The 17,013-nt window shown below is 41.0% G+C and overlaps 1 protein-coding gene across 4 annotated transcripts in view; it reads left to right on the forward strand.

Moving 5' to 3' along the window:
- Positions 1-17,013, forward strand: part of SSH2 (slingshot protein phosphatase 2) — a 244,035-nt gene that overhangs the window by 164,093 nt on the left and 62,929 nt on the right. For all 4 annotated transcript variants that reach the window (XM_060082986.1, XM_060082988.1, XM_060082990.1 and 1 more), the window contains one exon: positions 15,604-15,707. In XM_060082986.1, the coding sequence (XP_059938969.1) occupies positions 15,604-15,707 (104 nt within the window). The remainder of the gene's footprint in view (positions 1-15,603; positions 15,708-17,013) is intronic.

Below are 17,013 nucleotides of genomic sequence, written 5' to 3' on the forward strand. Positions count from 1 at the left end.
TGTCAGTGAGTCCTCTTTCTCTTATTTTCCTTTCCTAGATCCAAGTATTCTAGTGTTTAGAGTATGGCTGAGATCCAACCTTTATTTTTAAAAGTAAGACACATATATGTGCAGGATTTTTAATTTTCTTAACGTTTAAAAACTGGTGTTTTAAATTATATTGACTTTCAAGGCACATTGCTGTGCCCACCCCAGGGAAGCCTCATTTAGGAAGAAACATATCTACAAACTAGAAATATTGATTTGCTGCATTAAATATATTTATTAAAATGTTGATAAGCATGTAAAAATAGAAATAGAATATATATTCTTTACCCTGATAGCTGAGAGGAAAGAAAATATACAAGTAAAAGCTAAGTAAATAGAAGAAACAGATTAGTCCATATATCAGTATTTATCATAAATATAAATAAACGTTTCAATTCATACAGCCCTCCAAAAAAAAAATGCACATTTAAGAATACCTTCAGCCACCTTCCTTTTAGACTTCCTGTGCTCCCCTGTGCTTAGGTATTTAAAGGGTAGACCTCTGTGGTGTGTAGGGTCCCCTGATGACTAAGGAAGTCTGCAACACTTACATACGGCCTTGCTATCTGTCTATTGCCATGTGAGAAGGTAAAAGATCCTCCTCAGGGTTGCAACTTTCCTTCCAATCATTGTGCAAAAAATCTGCCTTTGGCAGTTAAAAATCATTTCCTTTTGTTCCTTATGTTTTCCTTTGTCCTGAGTTGCCACTTGGAGTAGTTTTAGGACCTAGCTCAACCAGTACCTAAAAACATTTAGGTGTAAGTTGTAAGATTGTTCCTACACTGGAGCAAGTATGTGATGATTTACCATTTTTCCCTCCACCACATTTAAACACATAGGAAAATTTTAATTTACTCTTGAATCATTTTGATTTTAATATTTTCCTGTTTTTCCAAATCCTAACTGAAATGTTTGGAATTCTCATTGCTTCATATTGCACACTAGAGTATTGCAAAATACTACTGTGTGATCTCTTTGTCCCTAGCCCTCTGGTTTCTTATGAATACTATCTGAAAATAGGGAAGGAAGTGCTGTGGGTCATTGCTTCTGCATGAGTTTATCTAAAAATGTGCATTTAGTGAATTTGAAAAATTAACTATTAAACATTAAATCAGGCATCAGGAAAGCTCAATAAATTAAATTTGCAAGGAAAAGTGGAGTAACTTTTTCATCTGTATTGGTGGTACAATTCTGTGATGATTCTGTAAGGGGGAAGACAGTAGGAAACAAGGAACATCAGGTCGATTAAAAAATGTCAGCTGATTAAGGCCAGAGACTGCCTGCCATTTACTTTTTTCTCTTTTCCCTTTTCTTTGACAGCTCCTTAAATTGTCCTTTGAACTTTGCCTTTTGCTGTTTGTTTTTTTCTCTTCCTTCTCATCCTCTTCCTCCTCCTGCTCCTTCGTCGTCATCATCATCACCATCACCACTAGTATTACTATTTTACAAAAGTTAACTGTTTTTTTAAGTGTCAGAACCTAAGCACTGGCAACAGTGTTCTTCCTAGATTTCATTGTGCATCAGTATGGGGCTGAAAGGATCTGTAATGTGCATGAAGACAGTTACAAATATAAGGATTTTGCCCAAGGACTTTTAAAAAGTCAGACAGTGCAGTGGATAGTAAAGAAAACCAGCGAGTAGATTTAAAAGAGTCAACATACTTTGCCATGCCTTTCTCTATTCCCCTTGGTTTGATAGTTTGAGAATTAGTATCTTTGAGAGACTTTTAAGAGTGCCTGCTGGCAAATTATTTCATTTTCTTAGCCTAGTAAGGTAGAGAACAACTATAGAAGAACTGGTTAGGCAAGGAAAATTGATAGACTAATGTTCTACAGACTGGATTAAATTTTTGTGGCCAGTGAATTTTGAGAATTACTTGTAAGGCTGCGGTAAAGTAGTACTGAACTAACTCAATTTAAAACCAAAACCAAAACATAAAACCTTGGTTTTCTGATAATTTGAGAATTCTTTCTTAGAACCTTATCGGTACCCTAGTAGGTAGGCTACAGTGAGACTGCATTGTACAAAACAGGCAAAGAACTCAAGACTACTAAAGCCATGGAGTGGAGTTTCAAAGTACAAAACAAAACAGCATAACTTGGAAATTGGCCAGAATTTGATCCCTGCTTTGTCATGCTGATTGTGTAATTGGTAAGCTTAGGGAAGTTACCCTCAAAACCTTTGTTTGTTCATCTGTGAAATGGGAAGCATAACTTCTGTTCATGGAGTTGTTGCGAGAGAGTGATTGTAAAGCACCAGGCACCGTGCCTGACACAGGGTGGGTACTCAGTAAATGATAGTTACAGCATCTTTAAGTTTACTTCATAGTGCTCAGAGCCAGCACCTAACCACTTCCACCACCATCACACAACTCCCGGAGAGAACGTTTTGATGGACATGCCATTGTACCCGATTCCAGGTTTTCATAAAAAAAGTTTGTGAAGTTAATGGCAGAGTTGTTGCCGTTATTATCAACAAACAGTAGCTATTCAGTAGACAGCTTACTGTACAGGTCTGGGGCTTTGGTGATAAATCTGAGCTGGAGAACCAATTTGGGAGGCGAGACAGGCCTCAATGATCGTTCCCAATGATTCTTGCCTCCCACTATTTACATCCCTGTGTAGTTCCCTCCTGCATTAAATAGGGCTGACCTGTGTAACTAATAGGATATTGCAGAAATTATGGTGTGTCACTTCCAAGGTTAAGACATGAAATACCACACTTCTGCCTTGTTCCCCCTGGGATCACTTACTCAGGAGAAAGGCAGCTGCCATGTCATAAGGTTAGTCAAGCAGACCATTGCATGGCAGAGAACTGAGGCCTCCTATCAATAGCCATGTAAGGGAGCAATCTTGGAAGCAAAGCAGATCTTCCCAGCCCCAGTCTAGGCTTTAGATTACTTCATTCTCATAAGAGACCCTGAGGCAGAACCACCAGCTGGCCTGCTCCTGGACTCTTAACCCACAGAAACTGTATGAGATAATACATGATTTTGTTGCTTTAGTCTTCCAAGTTTTAGGGTAATTTGTTATCTATCAGTAGATAACTAGTCAGGAGTCATCCTTTATCCTTTATAGGACAGGGTGGCCATGAAAGTGGATGAGGGCATCCAAAAGAGTATATATAGAGCAAGAAGAGGAATGACAAGGAAATGATAGAAGACAGCATATTTAAGAGGTTGGCAAAAGAATAGGAGTCCACAAATGAAAATGTGAAGGAATAGAAGCATAGGAGGAATACAAAGAAAGAATATTACAAGGTCATCAATGATATCAAATGGTCAAGAAAGATTAGGACTGAAAAATGCCCATTGGATTTGACTAACCAAAGAAAATCTCAACTACAGTGCCTTGGAAGCCAAATTACAAATGAAGTGGAGACACTGAGACCTGCGCCACTTGCCCTTCCCTGTCTCTTTGGTTTCATCTTCTACCACACGTCTTTGGCTCACTACACTTCAGTGTTGTTGACCTCCTTGCTATTTCCCAAACCAGCCAAGTACACTTCAGAGCCTTTGCATTTGCTGCTCCCTCTACTTTTAATGTTGTTTTCCCAAACAGCCACACAGCCCCCTCCCTTACTTCCTACAGATCTCTGCTCAAACGTCATCAGAGAGACTTTCCCTGGGCATACCTTTTTTTTTTTTTTTGAATTTTATTTATTTTTTTATACAGCAGGTTCTTATTAGTCATCCATTTTATACACATCAGTGTATACATGTCAATCCCAATCGCCCAATTCATCACACCACCACCACCACCCCCCAGCCGCTTTCCCCCCTTGGTGTCCATGCGTTTGTTCTCTACATCTGTGTCTCAATTTCTGCCCTGCAAACCGGTTCATCTGTACCATTTTTCTAGGTTCCACATATATCCCAGGGCATACCTTATAACACAAATACATACAGCAGCGCTCACTGTTACTCTATTGTGTTTTTCTCTGTAGCACTTACCATCATGTGATATCTAAAGGGGCAGCCACTGTGCAGCTCTGGCCAGTTTTTGCTAGGCATGAATGAATGTGGACATATGTGTGCAGATTTTCTCATCTTTCAAGAGAAGCTGGAAATTCTGATTTTTAAGTACAATTAGTTGTAAATGAGTTTCAGAGCACTGTGAAGGTCAGACAATCTGTCTGGTGTAAGAGCAGCGAGTGGGGTAGGGTAGGGTATCTGGCAGAGGATCTCGAGCTGGGATGCTTAGAGAAGTACCAAGTGGATTCAGTGTCTTAGACGCTAAGAGGAGAGAATTTCAAAAAGGAGAAAGGGATTTGCTAGTGCCCATCAAGGCTCCAGGTGCTAAATGAAAAACAGAAATTGGTGTCAAGCTAAGACAAGGATCTTTGTCCTTCGGATCTATCACTTGGGAAATCACTGGCAAACTTAGGATGGGGAGGCGTTCAGAGGTGGGACCGAAGCAAGATGGCAGCAGAAAAAAAACGACTGGCAAGGGAAGAAGATGGAGACAGCAAGTATAGACTCGCTGTGATAAAGAAGAGAACTTAGAAGGGGACACACGATCAAGTAAGGGTTTTGTTTTAAGGATGTGAAAGAACAGAGCTGAGCATGTTTCTGGGCTGAGGAGAAGCGGTCACTAGAGAGAGGGGTGACTGATTGGTAAAACTAGGATACAAGGGAATGGGGTCAAGGACACAGGTGAGAGGGTTGACTTTTGACAGCTGGATGCATCATTCTCTCAGATTGGAGAAAGGCGATAAGTCCGCAGGTGAGGGAAAGTGTCAATAACTGGGAGAAATCACACCAGCTAGCCTCCATTTCTTGATGGTGTAGAAGACCAGGTTAAGTGGAGAGCTGAAGGAAACAGGAGTTGTGACGGGACTTGAGAGCGAGGAGGGTTTGGAGCAGGTAGGGATGGAACTGGTGGGGGCGCTGTCTGGGGGTGTTAACTGCCCAGCTGAGTCAACTCAGTGTTGTTGCTGTCATCTCTGACATCTCTGTCACTGAGACCATGGATGTGCGCCGGCATCCAGAGGCATGGTTTCATAATCTCCTTAAACATTGGGCTGCCTTTCATTTGTTCAATATATATTTATTGCACGTGCGCTTAGCGTCAGGTGCTATGCTAGATGTTAGAGATAACATTAAACAAGGCAGTTGTTCCCGCTCAAGGAGCTTGCTGCTCATACAGAAAATTATAAATAAGTCACCCAAAAATACTATAATTTTAAGCTGTAGTAAGTATTATGAAGGGAATTCAGAAACAAAGAGAACAGATTGCAGGGAAACCAGTTAGGAAATAGGACATGGGACTAGGTTGGTGAGGGAAGGAAGAAAAGCCAAAAAGAGGTAGATGGCTTGGGAAGAAATTGAGAAATCAAGGGGCTGGAGTCTCCACCAGGTTGAAGAGAGGGTGAACACATGAAGGTCACAAGAGAGGGGGTTGTAGTCAGAAAGTGGGAGTTTGGCTTCTGAAATCAAGTCCATCAAACTCTGATGTCTTCGAAAGGAACTCTGGGAATTAGAAGTCTAAATGGAGTCCAGGTGAAGGTGTTTGAAGATCAAGGGGACAAGAAATTCGGGGACAAGCTGTTGGATGTTCATCTCTATGAACAATGGAATCTGTTAAGATTGTAGTAGGAATCAGGGTTAAAAGAGAGAAGATTGAGCAAAATAAGGAGTAAATTAAAGCTAGTGACAAGGATGTCAGAAGGTGACAGCAACAAAGAATAGAAGGTGCCCTGAGCCTCACAAGAGGTTTTGCGTAAAGGTGAAAGAGAAATGGTCTGAAAGCAGGGGTTGACGTTTTGGCCGAGTGCTTAAAAGCCCAACTTACATTCCTTCTGCAGGTGTGTTCAAAATACCTGGAAAGGCATTTGTTGAATCATGCAAATGAAATAATATTTCAAATGCTGAACAGTTTTTCTTAGTTAATCTCCTTTTGTTTTTTGTTTAATCCCACCAACTATTTAAAATTTGGTGCTAAGTAATGTTGGTCATGTCTCTTGGCGATCAGTACATCCAGCATTTTAAATACTGAGAAAGAACTGTTCAAGGTCATTTCGTCTTTGGTTCAGACAGCTTTTAGGCTTTACCTTTTTGAAAGAACAGTATTTAAGTCTAGAGTTCGGGGCCACGGGACTGAGAAGCTTTATTAATTCAGCCTGTAAAGGAAATGGGCTCCTTTGAGCTGAGGTGGTTTCTCCCCTCCTTGGAGGAGGACCTTCTTGAAAACAAAACTCCCCAGCACTGTCAGTCATCAGGCGGACTAGGGTCAGTTGTGTTAGGAAGTGCCTGAAACCAACTCCTTTCATAGGCACCTAGGGTTTTTGGGTTTTTTTTTTTTTGGTGGTGGTAGGTGGGGGAGAGGGGGGAGTATTTGTTTTTATTTCTCTGAGGAGGGTGGAATATTGGCAGATGGCTGTTGGAGATGAGGCTGAGGCTTGGTAGAGTGGCTGCAAAGGGACAGAGACTAGAAGGCGGCAGTAGTGTCATGAGAAGTTCTGGTCTCTGAATCTTAGCTCAAACTCAGAAGTGTTTGGGGGCCAGACTGCTCAGTGTAATTCCAGGGGTGGTGGCCACCTGGAGGAGCTGGAGAGAGTGGCTGCTCTTCTCAAAGGTATTCAGAAATTAAGATGATTTTACATCTGTGCTGGTCTCACAAAATGTGCTGAATTAGGCCCGCCTACTACCAGCTGGAGCCATGACCTAGACCCTCTCTGAGGGCCCTCCAGCTCTGACCTTTCATTATTTGCTAGTACTTCAAAACTCCAAACCAAAATCTAAACACTTTAAATCCCTGACAGGAGGTCAAGTGTGTATATGACCAGACAACATCTAGAAAGAAGCACCTTTGGTCTGAGAGAAGACTGCAGAGGAACCAAGGGCTGGTCAGGCATCCACTTCTTTTCCCATGTAGGCTTTCTTGCCCTCCTGCCTAGGCCTCATGGTCTTCCTTACTTCTTGTTTTTGGCATGTAGTTTTTGATATTTTTTTTAAAGCAATGTTTAATATCCAACAAACATACTAAAGGAAAAAGAAAAAAGAAGCAACTTTAAGAAACAGCATGAAAGTATTTGCCTCATGGGAGTATGTCTAAATATTTCCCTATCCAGACCTGAACTTTGTTTTCAGGATACCATGAAAAACAGAACAAATGGGCTTCCCTGGTGGCGCAGTGGTTGAGAGTCCGCCTGCCGATGCAGGGGACACGGGTTCGTGCCCCGGTCCAGGAAGATCCCACATGCCGTGGAGTGGCTAGGCCCATGAGCCATGGCCACTGAGCCTGCGCGTCCGGAGCCTGTGCTCCGCAACGGGAGAGGCCACAACAGTGAGAGGCCCGCGTACCGCAAAAAAAAAAACAAAAAAAAAAACAAAAAACAGAACAAATATCACACCAGGCTTTGCCATGAAATCCTACCTTTGTTCTCTTTAGATGAACTGACCAGATGTGTTTTTAACTTCTGGTTGCTTCAAATTATTAAGTCAGCAAATATGTCCTGTTATGGTAACCGCTAACTTAAGATAAAGGGTTAAAGCGCCGCCCTGGGTTTCGGATGACATGGGCCTTAGTCTATGCTCCACTGCTATCTAGCTGTGTGACTTGGGGCAAGTCATTCACATCTCTGAACTTCAGTTGATGTATCTGATTCTTTGTTGCAAGCTGAGAAATGAATTCTAACTATCTTAAGCAAAATATTTCTTAGAAGGATGTCAGAGCTTACCTAATGGAAGGGAGACTAGAAGACCAAACTTAGAGAACAGGCAAGAGCAAAGGGCATTCAAGGAAAGCCCAGGAGCAGGAGTAGACTGTGCTGTACCTTGCTACTCTCCCCACTATGAATGTGACCATTCCCCATTCTCCCTACTCACTTGGGTCACTTGCCTGAGATTCAGGAGAGGGTTTCCAACTGGCCAGGCCTAAACCACATGCCAGCTTCCTGCAAGGCCCCTTGCAGTTCCAGAGTTGGAGGGTCACCGTGACCAGGCACATTTGGGGGATTCCCCAAAAGGAGACTAGGGTGAAATTAGAAAGGAGAGCTCTATTGCTGGACAGCCAGAAACCACAAATGTCAACTCAGATGTGCCCCCATCTATAGAAACTGGAAGGTTGAATTGTATGGCCAGTGATAAAATTATTGATCCTAGATTGTGTTTCTATCTGGACATTTCTAAGATGCACATGTTTGAGGCAAAAATGGGATAGTTAGAAGATCTTATCAGTAAATGAACATTCAAAAGGAATATTCTGGGGGGGTTTCCCATCCAACTTATCGTCTGTAGGGAAAGGACCGGGAAGATTAGTCCTGATGGAATTTGTCCCTCAGCCTTGAACAGACCTTTTTTTTTCCTTCTTAGATTGTAGAAAAGTAGGAAAGGGGGGAAAAATAGCTGCATCTGAAGGTAGTTGTGCTGGGCATTGTGCAACAGAGTTTAAGAGGAAGATTAGCTGGAACTAAAATGGTCTGGTGGTTGTAGCTAATGAATAAGAACTGCCTTAAGCTCTTATCCACTTTGCCAATAACCGGTTTACTAATGTACCCCAGCCTCTGCTTGTCTGCTGATAGAGAAAAAATCCCGCTGCCTGCATTCATAGGCATGTACCTGGGAGTTTATGTCCTGGGTGCAGAGAGGGTTCCAGGTATCCATTGCCATTCCAACACTGTCACTTGAACATATGGCCTGTATGTTGGAGATGGGGTTGGGGATTGTTTCATTACAGAGAATAGTGCATACAATATTTGGGTTTGGATTTTCTCCCGTTGTAATCTAAATTTCTTTAGGATTACAGAATCAAACTTTTCTCACTACCTGAAGTGTGTTTTTGACCTTTGTAGCCATGTTTCATCCATCAAAGGCACAGTGACTTTGTCCTTCCTGTTTTTTGGATTTAGCCAGACTTTTTCAATAGGCACTAGTATTGATAGCTCTGTAGTCCTTTGGCCTCTGGTCTGATATTTGAAACTTTTTATTATGAACTTACCTTTCTGTGGGATGTGGGCACACTGAGTGGGGACATGAATTCCTTTCCACCTAATGGGATTGACAGAGCTGCCCTAGTACCTTGAATCTGAAATTAAGCAACTAAATAAGCAGAGAAAGCTTATCAGGAAAGGGAGAGTGTTGTTAGGAGAGTGGAATGTATTTGCAAGTTTCCCATAAATGAATATTCTTCAAGATAAAAATATAACAGTTCAGATTATGTGTATTCGAATTTTACATAAATGCTAACTAGCTTCCCTTGTGCAATAACATTTTGTGCCATCAATATTACACAATAATTTACCTACGAATTTTGGCTTCAGGCAGAAATGCCAAACAAACTCAAGAGTTTGGCATTAGAAACATTATAAACATGAAAATCTACTTTCTTCATTTTAATGTTAAAGTAAAAGCATTTTACACCCACTTTATGAAACTTGATTTCCCATAGTGAATGATTCATTTCATCTCATGTGTTACATGTAAAACAGAAGAATGTCTGTCAAGCTAACATGTAGCAGTTTGGCCAGGTGTGTCATTGCTTTGTTTTGCTTCCTTGGCCTTCCTGCTGGTCATGGATGACCACCCTGGCCACATTCCTCAAAGGTTATTCTAACCTCAGAACAGTTAAGTATTTCCTTCACTTAGTTGACTTTTTTCTCTACACTTTGCCTGAGAAGAAACTGCCAGTTAACAAATTTCATGCTTTGCAAAGTGCTTTTGATTGGGAGGGATTGGCACAGAGTGCTTCCCCAAATTATTTAAAACAGAGTACTCTTTCCTCTATTTTTGAGACTAAAATGCTACTATCATTCCCAGTTCTTTTCTCTACTGTCCAGCCCATCTGGATTCATCTCTCAGCCAGATGTTCTTCTTTCCCCTCAGTAAAGTCTTTCTGTTCATGGCCTTGATAGGGGGAACAAAAAAGGAATAAGAGTTGAGATCTGAATGGATTTCAGTCCTTTTCTTTCACTTCTGTATCTACTTTTAAATTCTGTGCTGTTGAAAATTTCTGTAGGGAAGACATTGCGTTTCATCTTCCATAAACTATATCATAAAACTAGAACAGCATAATAGAGAGTGATTCAGAACATGAGCTTTCAAGTCAGAACTTGGTTTGAATCCTTACTCAGAGGATTGCTAGCTAGCTGTATGATCTTGGGCAGGTAATTTACCATCTCTGAGCCACCTCAGTCTCTTACGTGTAAACTGGGGGTAAAAAATAGTACCTACTTCATAGGATTGTTGTGAAGGTTAAATGAAATAATGTAAAGTGCTTAGCTCAGTGCCTGGCATACAGTTGGCATCTACTCAAGTTAGCTGTTATTAGCTCAGTTCATGTATCAAACTAGGGATGCCTTTCCATTTGTTGATCAAGTGATCTTACGGCAAGAGAAGAGTAGATGTTCTTCAGATGTATTCTGATAAAAACTGGAGAATGTCACTGTCACTGTGTTAGAAAGATGATCCTTGTCATTTTCTCATCAAGCAGCTAATTACTCTCCATCTTTAGATTTGGAGAATGTTCTTTATCTTGTGTTTTCCTTAATATGGGGGTTCTTAAGTCCTTTGAGGTTTGTATTTAACTTGGACATCTGTAATCACGTACAGATGGCTCCATAGAATTTATTGGAACATTCCTCTTCCTGGGCCAGGCTCTAGATAACTGGTCAGTTCAGAAAACATGTAAAAGTTTTCACCTGCCTTTCTAGATTTTAAATTAGAGACCAACTCTGTGTTGATTGAATCTTTAGCCAGATGCTTCAGAAAGACGAATATTTACGTAAATGTCTCTCACTGTTCTAGCAAGATATACTAAGGCTTTACCTTACACTGAAGTACATGTGATTAAATATACATATTATTTTCTTCATATGCAAATAAAGCATTTAATTTTCAAGTTGAAATTGATCCTCCTAAACTCTGGTGGTTTCGAATTTTATTTTTTCACTTCCATGCCACCATGTTGCCATCCCATCTTTGATAGCGTTTATAGAACTTTGACTTTTTTTCAGTGATGAAAAGGGTTTTTTGTAAATAGCTACACTTCCATTCCTGGTCCCCTTGTGATCAACAGTTTATGCCACTTTTGTGATAACTGGGGAGTCATAATCTGGGGCCACAGAATAAAGAGGATTGATTATACCATCCAGAGTGTGTCTGCCATGACTCTCTGGGGGCCTAGATCGCACCTACTAGGGCAGTCTCCTGGCCCAGCTGGACCTGCTGTGCATTTTGTTGTATCAGAAAAGTTTATTGAGATTTGTATAAATGACTCAAATAGAACAGCATCTTTTCCCTTATACCAATTGTGACTTTGACTCCTGGTTTTTTTTTTTTTTTTTTTTTTTTTTTTTTTTCTTTTTGCGGTATGTGGGCCTCTCACTGTTGTGGCCTCTCCCGTTGCGGAGCACAGGCTCCGGATGCGCAGGCCCAGCGGCCATGGCTCACGGGCCCAGCCGCTCCGCGGCATATGGGATCCTCCCAGACCGGGGCACGAACCCGTATCCCCTGCATCGGCAGGCGGACTCTTAACCACTTGCGCCACCAGGGAGGCCCTGGTTTTTCTTTTATAATCAGAAATTTTCCAGGTAGCTTTGAGTTAACCAAGGGCCCTTGTCCTCCACCCCAATCCTCCCCTTGTGAAAGCACTACATACATTTTAAAGAACACACTTAAGAAATATGCTTTAAAGCATAAGCAACAAATGTATCTAAGAACAATATTCCAGAACTCTAAAATCCAGGAAGTTGGTGTGTTTGTCAAAGAGAAACTACTCTTGTCTCACAAAAAGAATGACTGAAATAAGCTCTCGACAAATATACTTCTTTAGTAGATGTAGAGACCACTTTGTGTACTGGAAACCAAAGTGCCCATAGCTGTAACTTGCCTGCTGATAGGTAGACTATTTAGCCTTTATTTTTTATTTATTTTTTTTTTTTGCGGTACGCGGGCCTCTCACCGTTGTGGCCTCTCCCGTTGCGGAGCACAGGCTCCGGATGCGCAGGCTCAGCGGCCATGGCTCACGGGCCCAGCCGCTCCGCGGCATATGGGATCCTCCCGGACCGGGGCACGAACCCGTATCCCCTGCATCGGCAGGCGGACTCTCAACCACTGCGCCACCAGGGAGGCCCATTAGCCTTTATTTTTAAAATATTTTCATTTAGTAAAACAGACAGTTGCTGTGTTGGCAGCAGTGTGAATGTCATTTCCTGTCTGTGGTGTACCCCTCTCATCCTGTCGCTCAGACATTTTGTTTTAGGTTGTTCCCGTAATGTGAGTGAAACAGAGCGACCCACAGCAGGGTGACATGTGCATACCACAAATGTAACAATAGACAAGACTTGTGCAACAGACCACAAGAGTGCAATGCTTTATTTAAAGAGGAAAACAAAACAAAACAAAGGCAGCCAGCATGCAGAATTTTAAAGTGGCCTCTATGGAGTCTTGTGTTTGTTTTTAGAAGACATGTTGCAGTTTATCTGGCAAGTTACCTTAAAGGTATATCAGCTTCATGCCACATGATTAAACGATAAAATTGAATCAAGGACTGACAACTGTTATAGAGATGATTTAATTTCATTTAATCGATTAATTGATCATCACACATTTGTATTTTACAGCTCAGTAATCTGCCACATATATTGAATTCTGTAATCATTACTTTTTACCTGTGAGATTACAGAATTTCTATTTTCTTGTCCTAAATTACAATTCCTGTTTCAGGGATGGGTCAGATAAAAGAGTATGGGGGGAAAAAACCCTGGGATGAATTCATTTATCCATCAAATATCTGTCAAGCACCTAATATGTGCTTGGCACTGTTTCCAGTGTTGAAGATACAACAGTGCTGAGCAAAATAAAGTCTTATTCTTTATTTAGAATAGAATATAGAGCTTATATTCTATCATAGGGAGATGACCACAATCAAGTATACAAGTGAATAAATATAATTTTAGCTTATGATAAATATCCTGAAGGAAACAAAACAGGACAACAGGATAGAGTATGATTGGGATGGGGGGAGAGGTGATGATATTGGAGCTGTGACTTAAATAGTGACAGGCCAGGAGAAAAGTGTCCCAAGTAGAAAACAAAGAGCACAAAGGCCCTGAGAAGGGGCCTGAAATATAGAAGAAACAGAAAGAAGGCTAGTGTAACCAGATCATAGTAAACAAAAGGGGAGATGGTATAAGACCAGAGAAATAACTTCTCATCAGCTGTTACAGGGCCTTGAGGTCCCAGCTAAGGACTTCAGGTTTTATTTATACATAAAAAGGGAAGCTGTTGGTGGGTTTTAAGCAGGAAAGTGACATTATATGATATTTATCTGTATATTTTAAAGCACTCTGGTTGTTGTTTGGTAAGTGGATAGTAGTGATACAGAAATAGCTGCAGACAGACCAGTTTAGAGGATTTTTGCTGATGTAATGTCTGAGGTTAGTTTCACTTCAGGGACAGGGCGAAAGAGGTAAAGATATAGAAAAAGCAGAATTGCCCATGAATTGAAGCTGAAATGTATGAGAACGTGGGGGGGCTCATGTATTATTACCTCTATTTTTTTGTATATGTCTGAAATTTTCTGTAATAAAACACCTAGAAGAAAACTTTTTAACAGTAGTCTAAGTGAAAAACAGTGGTACCCTGGACCATTGTCAGAGTAGCAATGGAGCTACATGGGCAGATTCAAGATGTATTTGAAAGTAAATCTCATAGGTCTTGTTGATGGATTAGATATATATTGTTGGAAATAGAGAAACCAAGGATGACTGTTATATGTTTGTACCAAACAGCTTGGGTGGATGAGGCTAAGGATCAGGTTTGCAGGGGACTCAAGAGATTAGTTTTGGCAATGTAAATTTGAAATGCCAATTAGTTTTCCAAGTGGAAATGTTGAGTAGGCAGCACAGTGTAATTTACAGTACATTAGCTAACACTGAATGGTGTACTCGCAAGCAATCTTGGAATCCTTCATTATGTGTTTCTAAACTTTGCCATTAATGACTTAGAAGTTCTATCCTTTTCGGATTCTGTAGATAACATTGAAAGGCTCTTAGTCTGTCGATACGAAATAATTTAGATACAATTTCTGTTTTCTGTGGATATCCACTAGTAATTGTATTTTGAATAGCCTCTCTCCTGAGCAGTAGTTCCCCACCTGTTGATCTGTCATTCACATGAAGGATGTTAACATGGAGGACGAACTCCATGGGTTGACCATACTTCCCGTGCACTACTCCTTTTCAATGCATATGGAAATACAAGTTTGTGAAAGTAAAAGTTTGAGTAACACGTTAGTGTGATGTGTGTATATTTTAAATATAAGTTCTTTTATGCAAACTTTGGATCTGTTATTAGTAGCTAAGTATTGTAACATATTTCACGTCTGATTAGAACACTGTTGAAACACCATTATTGACAACCATAGATCTATTAGTTATTGATAACCATAGATCTGTTAGCTCTGTTAGTTGTTAAACTAATATTTATTAAGGGCACCACTCTAAGAAGCTTCTTATTCTTTTTTTTTTTTTTTTTTTTTTTTTTCGTTACGCGGGCCTCTCACTGTTGTGGCCTCTCCCCTTGCGGAGCACAGGCTCCAGATGCACAGGCTCAGCGGCCATGGCTCACGGGCCCAGCCGCTCCGCGGCATGTGGGATCCTCCCGGACCGGGGCACAAACTCGTGTCCCCTGCATCAGCAGGCGGACTCTCAACCACTGCGCCACCAGGGAAGCCCCTTCTTTTTTTTTTTTTTTTTTTTCTTTTTGCGGTATGTGGGCCTCTCACTGTTGTGGCCTCTCCCGTTGCGGAGCACAGGCTCCGGACGCACAGGCCCAGCGGCCATGGCTCACGGGCCCAGCCGCTCCGCGGCATATGGGATCCTCCCAGACCGGGGCACGAACCCGTATCCCCTGCATCGGCAGGCGGACTCTCAACCACTGCGCCACCAGGGAGGCCCAGGAAGCCCCTTCTTATTCTTATTGATTCCTCACAACAACCTCAATTTATTTATTAATCCCTGTTTTACAGATAAAGAAACTTAGGCCCCCTAAAATTCACTCAAGTAGGAAGTAGTAGAGCTAGGATTCAAACCCAGGCAGTCTGGTTCCAGAGCCTTTACCCTTATATTTCCAAAGCCTTCACTCCTAACTGCTACTGTGTAATGTATATAGAATATTGTAAGTTTTGTTTCAGAAAAATTATAGTAGACAAGACTGTGTGAGTAACCAGAGTCTCTCTCTTTTTTTTAATTGAAGTATAGTCGATTTACAATGTTCCGTTAGTTTCTGTTGTACAGGAAATTGATTCAGTTATACATATATATATGTGTGTGTGTGTGTGTGTGTGTGTATATATATACACACACACACACACACACACACACACATACATATTCATTTTCATATTCTTTTCCATCATGGTTTATTACAGGATATTGAATATAGTTCCCTGTGCTATACAGTAGGACCTTGTTGTTTATCAGAGGCTCTTCTGATTTTATTTTTACTTCCTCCCATGAGGTTGGAACTTTAGAAAAGGGAAGAGAAAATAATCCCAAAGTCGGTCTTCATCTTACTCTTTGATTTTCTTCCTTAAATTACTTATTTATTCATTTATTTTTACTTTTTCCTTATAGCATCAGCGAGAGCTTTCTAACTGTCAAAGGTGCTGCCCTTTTTCTACCACGGGGAAATGGCTCATCCACACCAAGAATCAGCCACAGACGCAATAAGCATGCAGGTAAAGCTCCACATATGCCATTCCTTTTCTTGGTTTGTTTGCCTTTTGTTTTGTTCTAAAAGACTACCTCATTGCCATTTCTTCAACAGTTCTGTAATAGTGAAAGAAAGCATTGTACTATGCTGTAACCACTTTTCTTTCGCTCTCATAGACCATATTTCTGGCACTTAACAGAATACCTTATACACGAAGTAGATGTTCAACAATAAATTTTTGTTGGAAAAATAATCAGGTACAAAAATACGCTAATGAAGTCTTATGTGACATCTCGGTTAAGGTTTTGGTAATCAGCTAAAAGATGTTCAGATGTTTCTTCAGACTCTATGTAAAATCGATTAACCAAAGATGACTTTTTTTTTCTGTCTGCTCTCTAGTGATGTTATGAGGAGACTAATATGGTATATTACTAATATAAATAAGTTCAGTAGCACTATTGTGTTAACAAGAGTTATGATATCATGTATTAAAATACCAGTTCTTAAATAACAGAGTCTACTTCTTGATTGTATTCTCGCTAAAAAGACTGGAAATTTAATTCAGAGGACTTTTAGAGAAACAAGGAATCATCAAATAAATGTTCACTTAGGGATAAGTATAATACTCTGATTTTGAAATAACCCACTAATATTTTGCACCCAGTACCAATGTGAGGCTTGTTTCCCCACACATCCAAGCAATTCTCAGACACCAGCTGGGTGTCCTGCAATTCACCTCAATTCTGACACCATCTACCTGGAGATAGTGTCAGATTCCACAGGTTAAGGGCTCAGTTGTATAAGGCTGCCCCCCTTACCCCCCACTTCAGGTGCCAGTCACATGTCCGGGTTGTCTGTAGATTGGAAGTTCCAATGACCCCTTCCTTCCTTGGGTTTGTTTAATTTGCTAGAGCAGCTCACAGAACTCAGAGAAACATTTTACTTATTGGATTACTGGCTTATTATAAAAGGGTATAACTCAGGAACAGCCAGATGGAAGAGATGCGTAGGGCAAGGTATGTGGGAAGGGGCACGGAGCTTCTGTGCCCTCTCTGAGTGTATGCCCTCCCCAAATCTCCATGTGTTCAGCAGTCTGGAAGCACTCTGAACCCTGCCCTTTTGGGGTTTTGTGGAGAGTTCATTACACTGGCATGATTAATTCAATTGTTGGCTATTGGTGATCCATTGAACTTCCAGCCCCAGATAAGGAAGTTCCAACCCTCTAATCACACAGTTGGTTCCCCTGGCAACCAGCCCCCATCCCTAGGTGCTTTCATAGAGTCAAGTCATTAATAGAAAAAAAGACACCTTCTTTGCTCCACATCACTTAA

This window comes from Mesoplodon densirostris, chromosome 18 (assembly GCF_025265405.1).
Source record: "Mesoplodon densirostris isolate mMesDen1 chromosome 18, mMesDen1 primary haplotype, whole genome shotgun sequence".
NCBI lineage: Eukaryota > Metazoa > Chordata > Mammalia > Artiodactyla > Ziphiidae > Mesoplodon > Mesoplodon densirostris.